Source organism: Urocampus carinirostris, chromosome 12, assembly GCF_059441175.1.
Source record: "Urocampus carinirostris isolate Australia breed hairy pipefish chromosome 12, RoL_Ucar_1.0, whole genome shotgun sequence".
Taxonomy (NCBI): Eukaryota; Metazoa; Chordata; class Actinopteri; order Syngnathiformes; family Syngnathidae; genus Urocampus; species Urocampus carinirostris.
The window spans coordinates 40,917,145-40,935,508 of record NC_142360.1 but is presented as its reverse complement, the minus strand read 5'-3'; the positions used below and the strand labels follow the sequence as shown (position 1 = coordinate 40,935,508).

Below are 18,364 nucleotides of genomic sequence, written 5' to 3'. Positions count from 1 at the left end.
TGCATGAATCCCAGCATGCTTTTCGTGTCCCCTACCCGCTCTGTAAACTCTCTACTGTATGGTACTGTTGCGAAGAGCTATCATACAGAACGGACCTCACCAAAGACATGCAGAAGAGAGTCAGAGAGAGAGAAAGAATGAGAAAGAAAGAAGAAAGGAAAGAAAAACAGATAAAGAAAGGAAGAAAGAAAGCAACAAAGCATAGAAAGAAAACGAAAAAGAGAAAAATAGACACAGAAAGAGAGGCAGAGACAGAGTAAGAAAATGGAGTAAGAGAGAGAAAGAGTAAAAGAGACTTAAAAAGACCCCACGAAAGACATGCAGAAGAGTGGACAAGGGGAAAAAACAGAGGAAGAGACTTTTTCTGGTCGTTGAAAAGAAGCGAGAGATAATAGAAAGGGATAAAAACACACAGCTGTGTTTCCATGAGCCCAAATTCAACACATCTATCTATCTATCTATCTATCTCTCCATCAATCAATCAGTCTATCTATCTATCTAGACATCTATCTATCTATATCTATCTATATCTATCTATATCTATCTATCTATCTCTCTCTCTCTCTCTCTCTCTCTCTCTCTGTCTGTCTGTCTGTCTGTCTGTCTGTCTGTCTGTCTAGACATCTATCTATCTACTCCTTGCCTGCTTCCTGTCACACATGCTTTGCACCATCTGAGCCAAATCAATTCATCTTTTTCTCATCAGACCACAGTCAGTCATGGCCTTTGTTGATGGACTTCTTTTCATTGTGTCAAAGTTTTTTTTCTTTCTTGTAACAAACATCATAAAATCTCTGCAGAAAATGAGTTTTTTTTCTCACATTTGTGACATACTCTATTTATAAAACACTGCTTTTTCTTTGTCACTCAACATCTTGTAGTCACTGTAGATGTTGAGACTTGTGTTTTGTGGGTACTGTTGTAGATTAATGGAGTCGGAGCTTGACAAAATGAGGACACATTTGTTTAAGACAGGAAATTCTAGGCTTGTTTCTCCCGAGTTTAGATGTCAGCGAGTGTTATTAATAATAACACATTAATAATAACACCTTTAAGGAGTCTATATCTCAAACTAGAGACTGCCGTGTACTTGTCATCTTGTCACTATCATATATATATTTTCTTCCCCTAGGAGGCTCCGTTGCGCCAGGAACTTCATCCACATCCAACTTTTCCTCACATTCATCTTGAAAGCGGCAGCGGTTTTCATCAAGGACGCCGCCCTCTTCTCCAGCGAAGACACCAATCACTGCACTCTGTCCACCGTTAAGACAAGAGACGACCTTCTCAAACCCCGGACACCAGGAACTGACTTTTTCTGTTTTTTTTTCCCGTCCTCCCAGTTGGCCTGCAAGGCGGCCGTGGTCTTCTGTCACTATTGCGTCATGGCCAATTTCTTCTGGCTCCTGGTGGAGGCGCTCTACCTGACTTCTCTCATGCTCTCTTCATTTTATCGCAGTCGCAGGTTCCTGTGGGGATTCAGCTTACTGGGATGGGGTAAGAAACTAAAATATCTTATCAAATCTGCTAAGATGGAACGTAGGAGTCAACAAACCCTCGCCCCGGTGGCCGACCACTTTTTCAAGAAAAAACCCAAATGTTTGTATTATTCCAATTCCGAAATCTTTGTTCAATTTGGAAATTCCGGAATTTTGGTTTGCAATTTGCCAATCAGAAGCCTGCATCGAATAAATTCGTGCTTCCGTTACAAGGTCGCGCATTTTTATATTATTTTCCAAAGTAGACGCACAGAGAACACAAGAAAAATGGAGAAGTGGTTAGGAATCAAGCCAAAACCTCAGCCCCAGAAGAAAGATTCAAAAGAAGCTAACAAAACTGATGATGCTCCAAAACGTAAACGTACATGAAAAGCATGGTGGAAAGAGGAGTTCACGTGGCTTGTAGCAGATGCACAGAAAACACAAGAAAAATGGAGAAGTGGTTAGGAATCAATAAGAAACTTCCGCCCCAGAAGAAAGAGTCAAAAGAAGCTAACAAAACGGATGACGCTCCAAAACGTAAACGTACATTAAAAGCATGGAGAAAACAGGAGTTCACGTGGCTTGTAGCAGACGCACAGAAAACACAAGAAAAATGGAGAAGTGGTTAGGAATCAAGCCTCAGCCCCAGAAGAAAGATTCAAAAGAAGCTAACAAAACTGATGACGCTCCAAAATGTAAACGTACATTAAAGCATGGTGGAAAGAGGAGTTCACGTGGCTTGGAGCAAACATTGCATGAATGAAAATGAGTTAATTCAGGTACATACTGATGGCAGATGGAAAACAGCAATGAATGTTCTAAGTAGATTTATAATAAACTTCATTTTAGAGTGTTGTTCTGTTCTATATTCTGATGATCAATCCTTAATACTTTGCAACAAGGTTTTTTTTTTTGATGAGTTGTCTTATTGTGTTTCAAGTTGTGAAAAATGGGGCTGGCAAGAATAAGCTAGTATGCGATGCTTTTCAAAATGAGCCCAAAATATTGGTTACAACTATAAATAAGCACAACGGGGTGGATGTGTTATCAGGGTTGGGTAGGGTTACTTTAACTGGATTACTTTCAACTACTTTTGGATGACTCCAATACCAAATATGCTCATAAAAGACAAAAGAAGCTAAATATGAATCAAATGATAACTCACAACACGTGGTAAGCTTTCTCTCCTGGCTTTGATCTCTTTGACAAAACGAACATCAAATGCCACAGAAACAAAATGAAAATCAATCCAAAAAGCTTTTTGCCGTTCCATGTGTTCCGTTACTCCCCAAGCCTGCACAAAATTTACTCATTTTATTCCTATTTAGTTTCTTTTGTCTTTGATTAGCATATTTGCTATTGGAGTCATCCAAAAGTCATTGAAAGTAATCCAGTTAAAGTAACCCTACCCAACCCTGTAGATAGATATACTATATTCATCCCCGTAGGGAAATTCACACTTCCAGCAGTATCCTTTTCTTGTTAATTAACAGATCAACAGGATGGCCTCAGGGTGCTGTGTTGTAGTTTAGCCACAGCGGAGTGGATGACATCACACGCTAGGCCAAAGGTTCGACGTCCCTGCGGCAGATGGAAATCTTTGTGCCCAGGGTGACGCTACCTCGTGTTCACGTAGATAGCGAGTCCGCCTCTTCTCCGCATCCCGCAGGCTATTGTGTCTCTGTCTGTCTCCGGGTACCCAACCCTGCGTGTTATGCTCTCCCTCGTCGGTCAAGCATCCTAAAACATTGGAAAAGGGTTCATTAAAGAGTCGTGATACTTACTCTTCTTCTCCTTGAATGTTTTCCATCCCAAAAATATGATTAAATCAGAGAGTCTTGTGACTAAAACGATAGCTAGTAGATGATTTTTATAGAACTTGTCATGGTTGCCAGGGCGCCCAATTGGCCCTGCCCATCGACACCCGCTAAAACGCATTGACAGATTGCTCCCTGTCACTACTTAAACGCTGTCCTGCGAGTCGCCTTTGGTCGGAGCGTCTGCGAAACTCTGTTTGAATCTCCATTTTTCCTGTGTTTTTTTGCTCTTGTTTTGCTCTCGCCCTGCGAATCTCTATTTTTCCCGCGTTTTGCTCCTGTTTTGTTCTCGCCCCGATCTGTTTGATTTCGACCACTTCCTCGTTCCGATCGATCTACTTCCGCGAGCGACGATCTCCGGATCGATCCTTATGACATTTCTTCTTGCCGGCCATAAAGGTGTAATAGCGCTACGCTGCTTCTGCCGCTAGTGGTAGAAACGCGGTATTGCACTTTTGTCCTCGAGGCGTTAAAACAGTTAATTTCCCGACCTCTATATGACAGTTAGCTTGGATGCTAACTAAACCCGTGTATATATCAAGTTGTGAAAAAAATGTACAGTATGTTCCTTCAGAAGGAAAACACCCGTGTCCAGTTTAAGAATAAGAGATAATGGCGTTCCGCGCCGGGATAAAAGCTAAAGAGGAGTGGAGATTTCGTCGTTCCTCGGAGTGACCGGGAAAGAAGATTACTTCCGAGAGATGGAAGGAAAAAGGGAGAAATTCGCAGTTGCGTTAGGATTAGAGCTACAAAAGACACGGAGGTCTTTTGTGATTTTAAAGGCCGTCGAGAATGGAGGGAAAAAAATCGGAAAATCTCATAGGTAGATTTTAAACGGAGCCCGGAAAAATACCATAAATAGATACCATAGAAAGATAGATAGATAGATAGATAGATACCATAGATACCATAGATAGATACCAACCATAGATATATAGATACTATAGATACCATAGATAGATAGTATCTATATCGATAGATAAATGGATAAATACCATAGATAGATTGATAGATACCATAGAGAGATACCATGGATATATAGATACCATAGATAGATACTATAGATACCATAGATAGATACCATGGATAGATAGATACCATAGATATATACCATAGATAGATATATAGATACTATAGATAGACACCATAGATAGATAGATAGATGGATACCATAGATGGATACCATACATGGATACCATAGGTGGATACCATAGATAGATAGATACCATAGATAGATACCATAGATAGATAGATAGATACCATAGATACCATGGATAGATATATAGATACCATAGATAGATACCATGGATGTATAGATACCATAGATAGATACTATAGATAGATACCATAGATAGATATATAGATACTATAGATAGACGCCATAGATAGATAGATAGATGGATACCATAGATGGATACCATATATAGATACCATAGATAGATAGATACCATAGATGGATACCGTAGATGGATACCATAGATATATACCATAGATATATACCATAGATGGATACCATAGACAGATACCATAGATATATACCATAGATGGATACCATAGATAGATACCATGGATATATAGATACCATAGATAGATACTATAGATAGATACCATAGATATATACCATAGATGGATACCATAGATAGATTGATAGATACCATGGATAGATACCATGGAGAGATAGATAGATACCATAGATACCACAGACTCTGTGGTCTTTTGTGATTTGAAAGGCCATCCAGGATGGAGGAAAAAAATCGGTAAATATCATACGTGGATCTTAAACGGAGTCTGGAAAAATTTTATTTTCTCGGTCGAGTCACGAAATATCGACGTGATCTGAAATTTTCTTTGGCGTTGTGAAAGAAAGGAATCAATAAGAGCCGTTCAAAAAACGGATGTGTGTTTTGAAATGTTGGGGCACAATCGATCGTTTCACCAAGTTTTCCCATTTTTTGGACTCCGCAGGAGTTCCTGTGTTTTTCATCGGATTGTGGATCGGATCCAGGGTGTATTTCGAAGACACAGAGTAAGTTTATTATCCTTCATGTCTAACACATCAAACCTTCCTGTGTGGAGTGTGCATGTTCTCCCCGTGCTTGCGTGGGTTTAGATTAAGGGTTCTATTTTTGTCCTGTTTCTTATTCTCTCCAGTTTTCGTTCCCGTTTGGTTTGTCCTGTTTATTTCGATAGCCTGTTTCATTATGATTCCTGTCTGTCCCGTCCTGTCCGGTATTCTGCTTTTTCGGTCTTTGGCTTCCTGTCTTTCCACGCCAGACCGCTACCTAACATACATGACTCCCCATTTCCCGTAAAATAAAAGGCTTGTGTGAGAACGTCACGCATTTCGGTCCTTTTCCTGTTCCGGTTCTTGACCAATATCACAACTAGATTTATACTACAAAAGAGAGGTGCTAGGAATCAAATGGATTGAACAATTTCAAGGCTGTGGAGTATTTCCAACACTGCATAGTTCACAAAAAAAAAAAAATATATATATATATATATATATATATATATATATATAACACAGTTATAAATTGTTTCTTGTTACAAAACTCTTATCTGTCGTCTAATTTCTGGCATATTGAAGTTGCACGTGGATTGTTAAACCAGAATGACAGAAATCATATCAGTTTATAGCGGCCAGCTGACACAAAAGGTCATAAAAAGTAACGTCTCAAAGTATGTGCTAGTAGCAAGACAGTGACATTATTTGAGCCATCCAAGTCAACAAAAACAAAACATGATTTTGATGACTGTGAGCTGTACAAATCGTTTGGCCCTTGCTGGGGATAATAGTTCAACAAAAATTGACTTTAAGTCGTGTATATATGAGTAGAGGGGTAGGACTTGATACGTTTTCTTCGTCCCGCTCCCTTTCTAGCCATCCTGTTCCGCTTTAAGTTCTATTTCCACCGTCACCGTCTGAAATAGAGAAAGGAAATGAATTCAATTGGAGTGACCTGACCACGTCCGCGGATGTTTCTTCTTCTTGCATCCAGATGTTGGGACATCAACGAGGACTCCCTCTACTGGTGGATCATCAAGGGCCCCATCGTGGCGTCCATTGTGGTAAACGCGGCTCATTGCACACGGACAACACACCTCGCAAACCATGGCGAGATGACTTCATGCCGACTCATTTCCCCATCCGATGAAAGGAATGCAAACAAAGGCTCTTTTGTGGGCGGCAGATGAGCGCCTCCTACGCTCCGTTGCGCGTATTGTGGCGGCCGACCCGCGACCCTCCGGCCTCACCTTCCTTTTTTCGTCTCAGGTCAATTTCGTCCTCTTCGTCAACATCGTCCGGATTCTGGTTCAGAAGCTGAGCCCTCGTCTCATCCAATTCAACAACTCTTCGCAGTACAGGTGACTTCCCTGTCTCATTTCGTCTCTTTCGCTCGAGCGATCGCTGCGGATTGATGCCCGGTAATCGATATGCTCCACATGATGCGGGGTTGGTACGGGTGCTTAAAATCCTTGAGAACGGTTGGATTTGGAGGATTGTGTTTTCAAAATCAGGTGAACTCCTTGAAAATGCTTGATATTGTTGCCATTTTCAAGGAAGTCCCACTCCTGTTTTAATTGTGAGCCTCCACCTAGCACGTTTCATGCTATCCATTTACTAATCCAGCCCCCTGTCAGAATAGATTCTCGACCCTGTTGCCAATAATTGAAAATGAATTTAACACCCAAACATGAACAAAAACGGTTAGCAACACCAGATAATCTCATTACACTCCTGGGCATCGATTCTTAAACATTTGGACTATGGCTCCAATTCTGCATCTGGATATTTAATCTTCATACTCATTAACTCATTAAATGCCAGATGTCCTACTCCAAAGAGAAGTGCCGGTACCAGCCAATTTTTTTCCCATTTTGACTCATTTTTGAAGGCCCTCGCTGAACATTTAGATCTGGAACGTGGTCAGCTTTTTTTATAAAGTTAAAAATCTCTGTTGAAATATTAACTACTCTTCCATATCTTCACTGGCCTACGCGCCATATGGGCTGCCGACACACTCTCAATCACTGGATACAGGAAACAGTACTAGGTAGTAGGGGCTCCCTCGATGTGTGGACAAAGATCTGATGAAAGTCATTCCTGCCGTCTAATAGTGGTGTTTTATACTGAAATCATTACCAGAGGGTTGATCCTTACCAATGAGCTGCACCAAACCCTTTATGGATCCAGTATAATACATGCCGCTTGGAATTATTTTTTCATTTTGGCCATAAAAGTGTCAGGACCAGAACGGAAACAGGACCCTGTCTGCTTCTGTGTTTTTCGTCCCGTTTTTCGTCCCGTTCGACAACTACATTTTAAATGACTTTCTATCCTATGGTTATGGGTTTTAACGCACAAAAATGCGTTTATTGGAGGAATCGACTCCTTGCCCTGAAGAATTCTCGTGCCGGCGTGATGAGGGGGCCCTATCGTGGATGCAGAGCCGGAGCTAAGGTGAAGGCTAAGCGGCTAGCGGCGTTATAAGCCTTCGGTACTGTCCGTAATCATGGAAAATGTGAACTCTCTACCAAATAAGACTGATGAACTGTGCCGGTGAAAAGCATCAAAGCGTACAGGGAGTGCGGTTTGCTGTGTTTTACAGAAACGTGGCTCACATCTAGCATCCCGGACGCTAACGAGGAGCTACCCGGAGACAGACAGAGACACAATAGCCTGCGGGAAGCGGAGAACAGGCGGACTCGCTATCTAGGTGAACACGAGGTGGCGTAACCCTGGGCACAAAGATTTCCATCTGCCGCAGGGACGTCGAACCTGCGTGTGACGTCATCCACTCCACTGTGGCTAAACTACAACGCAGCACCCCGAGGCCATCCTGTTGATCTGTTAATAAACAACAAAAGGATACTGCTGGAAGTGTGAATTACCCTACGGGGATGAATATAGTATATCTATCTACAGGGTTGGCTAGGGTTACTTTAACTGGATGACTTTCAATGACTTTTGGATGACTCCAATACCAAATATGCTCATTAAAGACAAAAGAAACTAAATGGGAATCAAATGACTCCATTTTGTGCAGGCTTGGGGAGTAACGGAACACATGGAACGGCAAAAAGCTGTTTGGATTGATTTTCATTTTGTTTCGGTGGCATTTGATGTTCGTTTTGCCGGAGATCAAAGAGATCAAAGCCAGGAGAGAAAGCTTACTGCGTGTTGTGAGTCATCATTTTATTCCTATTTAGTTTCTTTTGTCTTTTATTAGCATATTTGGTATTGGAGTCATCCAAAAGTCATTGAAAGTAATCCAGTTCAAGTAACCCTACCCAACCCTGTCTATCTATCTATCTAGTTACCGTCATTTCAATAGCGCTTCTAAAAAAAACTCTTTATGTTTTGGCACTCAGGGAGAAGGTTTCTGAAAACGTGTTTATACGTCGTGGCACTGAAGGAGTTAAGCCAATTTGGAATGCAAATGGCGTGCAAATGGATGCTTCCGTCCGATAAATTCACCCGTGTCCCGGTCCGCTTCAGAGAGGCCGAATCGGAATACTTAATGGAAAGGAGCATTAGGGGAAAGTGTTTGGGCACACGGCGTCCATTCTGACAACGGGAACACCGGCACCGGGCCTGTTGAACTGAGCCCCCGTCAACTACTTTTTCCTCTTTGCGCTCCCGTTCCCTTCCCGTCATCCGTATCGGCGGAACGGAACACGTCCTAATAGGGAGGAAGTGTTCCCGGAATACAAATGTAGCACCACATGCTGCTACGCGTCGTAAGCTAACAAGGATATTTGACTAAGTGCGGCGTCCGTGATCCCTTGTTTGTCTATTTTTTTTTCAGTTCTCTTTAAGAAAATCTCATTGCATCATTTATATCGTTAATGAAAGTATTAGGCTCCCGAAAATGTCATGGATTATATTCGATGTTTAGAAATACCGTATTTTCCGCACTATAAGGCGCACCTTAAAGTCTTCATTTTTTTCAAAAGCTGACCATGCGCCTTATAATACAGTGCGCCTTATTTATGGATCAATATTAATTCGCAAGGTCTCGCAACTTACGCAACAGCCGCCGACTCGATTTTACCCCGAACGCCAAGTAGTCCGCGGTGTATGCTGGGATTTATATACCGGCGTTTCATTGGCTAACCAATGTGTCAATCATCATTTGAATCGATCGCTATTGGCTAAAGTTATTCGGAGCCTCGGATAGGCTAGAGGGCCAAAACAAACCCTGCAATTGGCCGATAAAGATGACTGAATAGCAAGCTTGCTAAACTACACCATAAAGAAACATGTTTCATTAGTCTGTATTTGTAAATGTTTTACTCTCCTGGATTGACTTCACTCACGGTTGTAAGAAAACCATGGTTGCGTATCATTATTGAATGTGAGAACTGCGGCTTTATATTTTCCCGGTATCATGTTTTAGAACGATCTTGATGTTGCTGTGATGAGTTGAGTGAATTCAACTCAATTCCAAGTGTTGATTGTCATATGCGCAGTAAAGTTGCGAGCGAAAAAGAAAATAGAAACTAAGGAATGGTTGGCATTTCTTGAATCCCAAGACTTTAACCTTCCGAATGATGGAACGATGCATTTGAGTGACATCGTGCAGACACTGCATCCGCACGTGTTCTCGACACGTATTTGCGTCTTTGCAAGCTTTGGGAATGTTAAGGGGGTAAGAAGTTGGACTCAACTATCTGACTGTTTTGTCCACGTTCCCATTGTAGCGCCTTATAATCCGGTGCGCCTTATGTATGGAAAATATAGGACCAAAAACTATTTTTTGGGGGTGCGCCCTATAACCCGGTGCGACCTATAGTGCGGAAAATACGGTAATCGTCAGTTTACTGCCTGTAAAATCCACAATTGTTCAGAACAGAAAAGTGCCCTTTATTATTTTACCCATGTTTAGCCACGTTAGCTCCCGTTTACAAAACGTCATGCCGGTATTTAAGTTTTTGGACCAGATTTCCTATCCCGACCTCTAAGCTTCAGTTCTTTCGGGTTTCCGATGTCGGTGCTATCGTGACGGTTGTGTCAAAAAAACGAAAAAATTGTTTTTCGTTGACTGTCGAGACAATAAAAATCAAATATTCTTTAGCATCGGAAGGCACTTTAATGGGTACTTGAGATTTGAAATATATACAGTGCCTAGCGAAAGTATTGACCCCCCTGAGAACCTTTAAGGGAATCACCCACCCATATTGTATTGACAATAAAAAAAGTCAAAATTTGGTGTTGCCCCCCCAGTCCTCTCAGCTCCGCCAACTGACTCCAAAATGATCCAATGTGGACCTAAATGACTAACGGTGACAATAACAGAGTTAAACCGTGTGTCATTAAGTCTCAGTTTAAATGAACCTTCTCTGTAATGGGCTCAAAGTTTTCTAGAAACGGACCCTAAAGAGGAAACAGCATTATAAATACTGAAGAACACACCAGGCAGGTCTGGGATAGATTTATAGAAAAGTTCAAAGCAGGAATGGCATACAAGAAGATTTTGCAACATTTGCGCATCTCTCGGATCACTGCGAAAGCAATAATATCAAAATGGAGAGAGCATAAAACCACTGCAACCCTACCAAGACCTGGCAATCCCTTGAAACTTTTGCCTCAAACAAGAAGAAAACTAATCAGAGAAGCAACCAAGAGGCCCATAATCACATTGGATGACCTTCGGGCATACACAGCTGAGGTGGGACAATCTCTGCATAAGACAACTACTGGTATTCGTTGTACTCTGCATAAATCTGCCCTTTATGGAAAAGTGTCAAGGAGAAAGCCCTTTTTGATAGAATACCGTAAAAAGACCCTTATAGAGTTTGCAAGAAGCCACATAGGAGACACATATGACATTCAGAACGAGATACTCTGGTCAGATGAGACCACAATTGAACTTTTTGATCAGAATGCAAGCTATAAGTTGGTGTAAAAATACCACTGTAAAAGACCCTGAAAACACCATCTGCACTGTCAAACATGGTGGTGGTAGCATCAAGCTCTGGGGTTGCTTGTCTTCATCAGGGAATGGGAAGAGAGTTGATGGGAAGATGGACGGCGCTAAATGTGGGGCCATTCTGGCAGAAAATCTGTTAAAGTCTACAAGAAACATGAGATGAGGGTGCAGGTTCACATTGCAACGGGAAAACGACCCTAAACGTAAAGCAAAATATGCCATGGAATGGTTTCAAACTAATCCTATTGGGTATTTGTGGAAAGATCTGAAAAATGCTGTGCAAAACCCATTACCATCAAACCTCAAGGAACTTGGTTGCCATGGCGCCCATTTGGTCTTCGCCATGTGGCGCCAGCTTCTGTCACGGTTGCCACGGCGCCCAATTGGCCCCGTCCATAGACACCAGCTGAAACGTGTTGACAGATTGCTCCCTGTGACTACTTAAACGCAGTCCTGTGAGTCGCCGTTTGTCGGAGCGTCTGCTGAACTCTGTTTTGACACGTCAAGCCCAGAGAATCCCCGTTTTGCCTGTATTTTGCTCTGGTTTTAAGCCCTGCGAATCTCTGTTTTTGCCTGTGTTTTGCTCCTGTTATGTTCTCGCCTTGATCTGTTTGATTTTGACCACTTCCTCGTTCCGAGCAATCTACTTCCGCGACCAACGATCCCCAGATCGAGTGTGCGCTCATTTCTACGTTACGCGATTGGGTTCTGCTTCCTGTTTGCTGTTCTGGTACGTGACACTGTTTTGTAAGGAAGAACGGGAAAAACATTCTCTACCAAGATGTGTAAAACCTCTAGAGACATACCTCTAGAGAATTGCGGCTGTAATCGTAGCAATAGGCGCTTGTACAAAGGGGGCCAACATTTTTGCAACTTTTAATTTTTTACTTTGTCAGCACAATATCAAATGTTGATTGAATGTATTATTTTCTTCATGATCGTGTCTCACATGTTGTTGATTCTTAGAGAATATTTTGTGCCTCAAATATGGCAATATCACCAAAATTTCTTTTGGGGGTCTTGGGGGGGGTCAATCCTTTTGCAAGACAGTATAACTACTCCGTCAATTGCTTTTCGTGTTAGCAAGCTGAACGTTCGGGCTGTCGTTGGGCAACGCGGACTTTCAACTCTCTCCAAAGATTTTCTATGGGGTTGAGATCTGGAGACTGGCTAGGCCACTCCAAGAACTTGAAATGCTTCTTTTGAATCCACTCCTTTGTGTTTGGGATCATTGTCATCATCAAAGCCCCAGCCACATCTCTTCTTCAACACCCTGCTGATGGAAAATGTTCCCCCCAAATCGCTCGATACATGTTCCTTTACACGGAAAAACAGCCCTAAAGTATGATATTTCCACCCCCATGCTCCACAGTGGGTATGGTGTTATTCGGATGCATTTGTTGATTTCACTGGCTAACTGTGGCATTTCCTCGCCAGACGGCTGACCAAGTCCACCCTGTTACTCATCCCTTTGTTCGGCACTCACTACATGCTCTTCAATTTCCTGCCCGACTACTTTAACGTCAATCTTCGCCTCTGCGTCGAACTTTGCATCGGATCTTTCCAGGTACAGTCATCGCTCGTTTTTCGCCGAGGTCACGTTCCGAAAAGGACCAGCGATAGTCCAGACCCGTTAAGTAGGAACCTTTATTTATTTTTTATACAGTAAAACCAAAGAACAAACCCTATTTACAGGCTCAATCATTTGTTTATAGTACAGTATTATCAGTACTATCAGTCGGACCCCAAAATTGCCAGAAATTTGAATGTACACCTTATAATCTCCAGCATCAGACGGTGGATAAAATTGGAAATTCGCGGCTGCAGTCTAACAATACTGCATATGATAACTGTTCTGCCTTTGAGAAACATAGAGTGGTCTTCTAGTGCCCTCTAGTGGTTAACATCTTAAAGTTTGTTGCCAAAATATTTTTAGTGCCGAAACCAGATGTCATAATGTTCATTTATTTTCTGTGAAATATATTTTGATATAAATCTATTCATGTATTTTTTTATACAATCCGTGAGCCTTATAGTCCAGTGCGGCTTATGTATAAAAACATATTTTATAGGTGTACGGATGAGGTTAAATCGGGATTTCCAGAAAACCTCTGATATGAAATATTGCACCGGTGTGTTTTAATAAAGAATGCGACACAAAATAAGATCGGAAACAAAAAAAAGTGCTACAAAGCAAAAGGAAGAACACAAACTAGGGAGACTCAAAGTGGCTAAATAGCACCATTTTTACTCCCATTTTTTCCAAGCCTTACAGGGAGGAAGAAGGAGAAGGGTTAAAAAAAAAGAGGAAAAGAAGAGAAAAGGGGAAAGGGAAGGAAACAAAGCAAAAAAAGTCCATGAAAAAAAAGGAAAAACGAGAAAAAGAAAGAATAAAAGAAACTCAAACTGTCAACTAGCAGGGCGCAAAACTGCTAGTTTAAGTCCCCTGTCTTAAAGGTACGTTGATTTATATTTGACCACTAGATGGCACTGTAACTAACGCAAAAAACAGTGCCAAATGACTTGATAGCATGTAGTTGTTAGCATAACTAGTTAGCATGTAGCTGTTAGCATGACTAGTTAGCATGTAGTAGTCAGCGTGTAGCTGTTGGCATGACTTGTTAGCATGTAGCCATTAGCATGACTCGTCAGCATGTTGCTGTTGGCATGACCTGTTGGCATCTACTCGTGAGCCAGTAGTTGTTAACATGACTCGTTAGCATTAAGTCTTTAGCATGTAGTTATTAGCATCCACTCATAAGCATGTAGCTGTTAGAATGACTCATTAGTATGTAGCAGTTAGCATGACTAGTTAACATGTAGTAGTCAGCGTGTAGCTGTTGGCATGACTTGTTAGCATGTAGCCATTAGTATGAATCGTTAACAAGTAGCTATTGGCATGACCTGTTGGCATCTACTCGTTAGCCAGTAGCTGTTAAGATGACTCGTTAGCATTCAGTCTTTAGCATGTGGTTGATAGCATGACTCTGTTAGCATTTGCTCATAAGCATGTAGCTGTTGGAATGATTTGTTAGCATGTAGCCGTTGGAATGACCTGTTGGCATGTAGTCACTAGCATGAAGTTGTTAGCATGACTCGTTAGCATGTAGCTCTTAATAAATGTATTTTTTGAAATACATTTGTTTATATGTGTTGTCTCACTCGCATCTGCGACGGACTTCTATTTCAGGGTCTGCTTGTCGCCGTTCTCTACTGCTTCCTCAATCAAGAGGTGAGTGCCAGCAGCACCTAGTGGCGACACAAAAAAGGTACAAAAAATGAATCTCTAGGCTCCTGTTCATTTCAATGATCTGTTGTAAGGAATTCGGTCGGAATCACTCTCCACAATTTAAAATCGAATTCCGGGTCTTCCTTTGTTGCCGATGAAATGTTCCCGCCCCATGACCAAGCCTCTGGCTGATTGATCCGCGCCGTGTCGATGCAAATTTCTCAATCCTCCTTTGAAGAATGGGAGGAGGGGTGATAGGTCATTTCCCTCCGGACAGAATGGGGCAAGACACACACTCCAACCCCCCAGGCGAGGTGAGAAGTCATTGTTATCTGCACAGAATGGAACAAAAGGCACATTCCAACGCAAAGTGCGGTTTACGACACCCTTCTGCCCCAGTTCGCACTCAAACACTGAAGTCAGATTTTAGGACAAGTATATTTGACTTTACGTAAGATAAAACAGTGCATAAAATAGTCGTTAACTTGATTGTAGAAATTCATGTTCAGAAACGCCAGCCCAGGCACAGGAAGGGTCTATTAATGTTTATATTTATATTCGGGAATACCTTTAATCGCGGCCCGGGGTCCAACAGCCGCCTCCAGGTTGATCGTTCGAGGCCCCCGCCTTCATATGAAAGTAAAAGGGACAGTAATTCATTAATTGTTCGCCATATGTCGCGGTATTCTGTAATGCCGCCAAAAAAAGAGCGCTAAAAGCACAAAAAAAGAAGACAAAATACAGAGCTTCAAAGTGACCGAAACACACTGTAACTTTTGAAAGAAGAGAAATCAGAAAAAAAAAGAAATGAAAAAGGACACTAAAGGAATAGAACACAAAGTAAAACAAGAAATAAGGGATGTTAAAGAAAATAATTTTCTTTTAAAACAAGTTTTTTTTCCCCTGTCTTTGTCCTTTTTCCCTTGAATTCCTTTCTTTTCTTTTGTTTTTTTCTTTCTTTTTTTCACGGTTGCCATGGCGCCCAATTGGTCCCGCCTGTGTGGCGCCAGCTGCACCTCATTGACAGATTGGCTTTCCTTCTATTTAAGCTCAGTGCCCTCATTTTTCCTTTGTCAGTCCGTCAACGAACCTCGGCCCGGCAAGACATAGGTTCTGACTCGGTCCTGTTTTCCTGTTGGTATTTCCTGTGCGGTATTGTTCCTGTTTTTTTTTGTCCTGTTTAATATCGATTTCCAGTTTTGTTCCCCTCTATTTTTGTCCTGTTTATTATTCTCTCCTGTTTTCGCTCGCGTCTTGTTTGTCCTGTTTATTTTTGATATCCTGTTTCATTATCAATCTTGTCTGTCCGTCCTGTCCGGTATCGACCCCATCTGTCCGATATCTACTCGGGCAATTGGCATCAATCTCGTCGGCCTCTGGCTTCCCGTCATTCCACGCCAGACCGCTGCCTAACGTGCATGACTCCCGATTTCCCATCAAATAAAGGGCTTGTGTGAGAACGACACGCGTTTGGGTCCTGATCCTGTTCTTCGGTTCTTGAGACTTTTGGCCTGTGTTCCTTTTTTGGTTTCTGTTACCCTACTTTTCTTTTTCTTCCCATTTTCCTTTTTTTCCTCTTGTTTATTCTTCTCTATTGTCCATCCCTTTGTATAAAAGCAACTCTTTTCCCGTCTTTTTGCTTTTCTTTGGGTAAAAATGTCTCCGGTCTCCTCGGACCCCGCATGACAGCGCCGCCTACTGGTCAAATATAAAACACTGTCCCTCAACCCAACCTTTGTGGTGTTTGTGTTGCAGGTACAAAAAGAAGTGCAGGCGCATTGGCTCAGGTGGCAGGAAGGGAGTTACGGTGTGGTGTCACCTGTTGCTAAGGGAAGCATGATGGACACACCTTTATAAAAGGACACCCAAAGAACATTGGCTCTGGAAGGTGTTTGTTACTTTGTACTCGTTCTCGCTCTCTGTTTTTCACTAGAAGCGTGACGAGATCGAGAAAAACAACATAGGAAACGGTTAATTTGTTCCGAGGTGAGGAAGTGAAAGTTCCGTATTGCGAGGAACAAAAACCTATGTTAATTGCCCTGAAGATATTTGTTACTTTGTACTCTTTCTCAGTCTCTGCTTTTCACCTGTTTCGAAGGGTGACGAGATCGAGAAAAACAACAAAGGAAACGGTTAATTTGTTCCGAGGTGAGGAGGTGACATTTCCGCATAGCGAGGAACAAAAATCTATTTTAATTGCCCTGCAGATGTTTGTTACTTTGTACTTTTTCTCAGTCTCTGTTTTTCACTTATTTTCAAGCGTGACGAGATTGAGAAAAACAACATAGGAAACGGTTAAATTGTTCCGAGGTGAGGAAGTGAAATTTCCGCATAGCGAGGAACAAAAACCTATGTTAATTGCGCTGAAGATGTTTGTCACTTTGTACTCTTTCTCAGTCTCTGTTTTTCACTTGTTTAGAATCGTAACGAGATCGAGAAAAACAACATAGGAAACGGTTAATTTGTTCCGAGGTGAGGAAGTGAAAGTTCTGTATAGCGAGGAACAAAAACCTATATTAATTGCCCTGAAGATATTTGTTACTTTGTACTCTTTCCCACTCTCTGTTTTTCACTTGTTTCGAAGCGTGACGAGATCAAGAATAACAACATAGGAAACGGTAGACGGTAAACCCCCAGGATATGGCTTTAATTTGATCTGAGGTGAGGAAGTGAAATTTCCGTCTAGCGAAAATCGATGTTAATTGCCCTGAAGATGTTTGTTACTTTGTACTCTTTCTCAGTCTCTGTTCTTAAGCTGTTCAGACTCCTACAGATTTTCATCCAGAATCGCCCTCTTTCGGCTCCATCCATTTCCCATTAACTCTAACGATCTTCCCACTTCCTGCTGAAGAAAAACAACCCAAGGGCATGATGCTGCCACCACCATGTTTGACGGTGGGGATGAGGATTTCAGTGTAAAGTGCTATGTTCCTCATACGCCAAATGTTGCGCTTTGCATTCGGCCCAAAAAGATTTACTTTTGCTCTCGTTTGATCAGAGCACCTTGTTCCACATGTCATTTGTGTCTTTTTTGGCAAACCCTAAGATGAGGAAAATTGGCAAAATGAATTTTTTATTTTAATTTTTTGGGGTCTACCGATGCATTCTTAAATCCGATACCTCACAAATACATGAAGAAAATATATTGTAGTGCGATCCCATTTTTTACTACCGTTGCTGCTTTTTCAAAATAAAATCTCTCCATTTTGAAGCTTTTTTGAGTTGTTTTCAACATTCCGTGTATGCACAAAAGAAAAGAATAAATAAACATGTTGATCAGTACATTTACACTTGTTTTTTCTGTCTCTTAATATACAATTTGATGATTTGGTTTTTAATGACCCAGAATTAATAGAAAATTATATACTACGTCCCTTTTTATAAGCACTTATAGTTTTTATTTCTTTATTTCTGACAAAACTGTCTAATATTCTTGGGTGTGCAAAAGGCGCTTTGAAAGGATTTATTTGCACATATTTTGAATAAAACGATGATATTCTTTTTTGGATGATCGGTTTTGTCGTTCAATATTTTCAAAATCACGTCACGTGATGGATGTTTTGCCACGTGATAAGATGAGTCCGTGAGTAGTCGCTTGGCGCCCTCTCGCGGCTCATTTTGTAGCCATTAAACGCGAATTTCGACGATTACGATCTCTAAAAAGAATTCACTCTTCCATCTTCTGCTTTAAAACAATTTCCAAGATTTAAAGAACAAAAAGCTGCCTCTCTTTTCTTCCCCCTTCATCCCAGCGACCAACTCCATGTCGGGATACCGGTGTTGGGAAGTCTGGTTTTTTGGGGGGGGAATTGGCTTTTTCGGCTCGGCTCCAAAAACGGCTCTTCTGATTCTACTAGAAACACTATCAAGACGACAAAAAGATCAGGCCACTCGTATCCA

General features: G+C 41.6%; 1 protein-coding gene across 3 annotated transcripts in view; it reads left to right on the top strand.

The window, feature by feature from the left end:
- Positions 1–17,746, top strand: part of ghrhrl (growth hormone releasing hormone receptor, like) — a 37,851-nt gene extending 20,105 nt beyond the window's left edge. For 2 of the 3 annotated variants that reach the window (XM_088349232.1, XM_088349229.1), the window contains 7 exons: positions 1,133–1,497; positions 5,264–5,324; positions 6,301–6,370; positions 6,576–6,667; positions 12,673–12,802; positions 14,426–14,467; positions 16,220–17,746. In XM_088349232.1, coding sequence (XP_088205358.1) covers positions 1,133–1,497; positions 5,264–5,324; positions 6,301–6,370; positions 6,576–6,667; positions 12,673–12,802; positions 14,426–14,467; positions 16,220–16,321 — 862 coding nt within the window. In that variant the 3' untranslated portion in view covers positions 16,322–17,746. The remainder of the gene's footprint in view (positions 1–1,132; positions 1,498–5,263; positions 5,325–6,300; positions 6,371–6,575; positions 6,668–12,672; positions 12,803–14,425; positions 14,468–16,219) is intronic. The other variant, XM_088349231.1, reaches the window with a different exon arrangement.
- Positions 17,747–18,364: the final 618 nt, after the last annotated feature.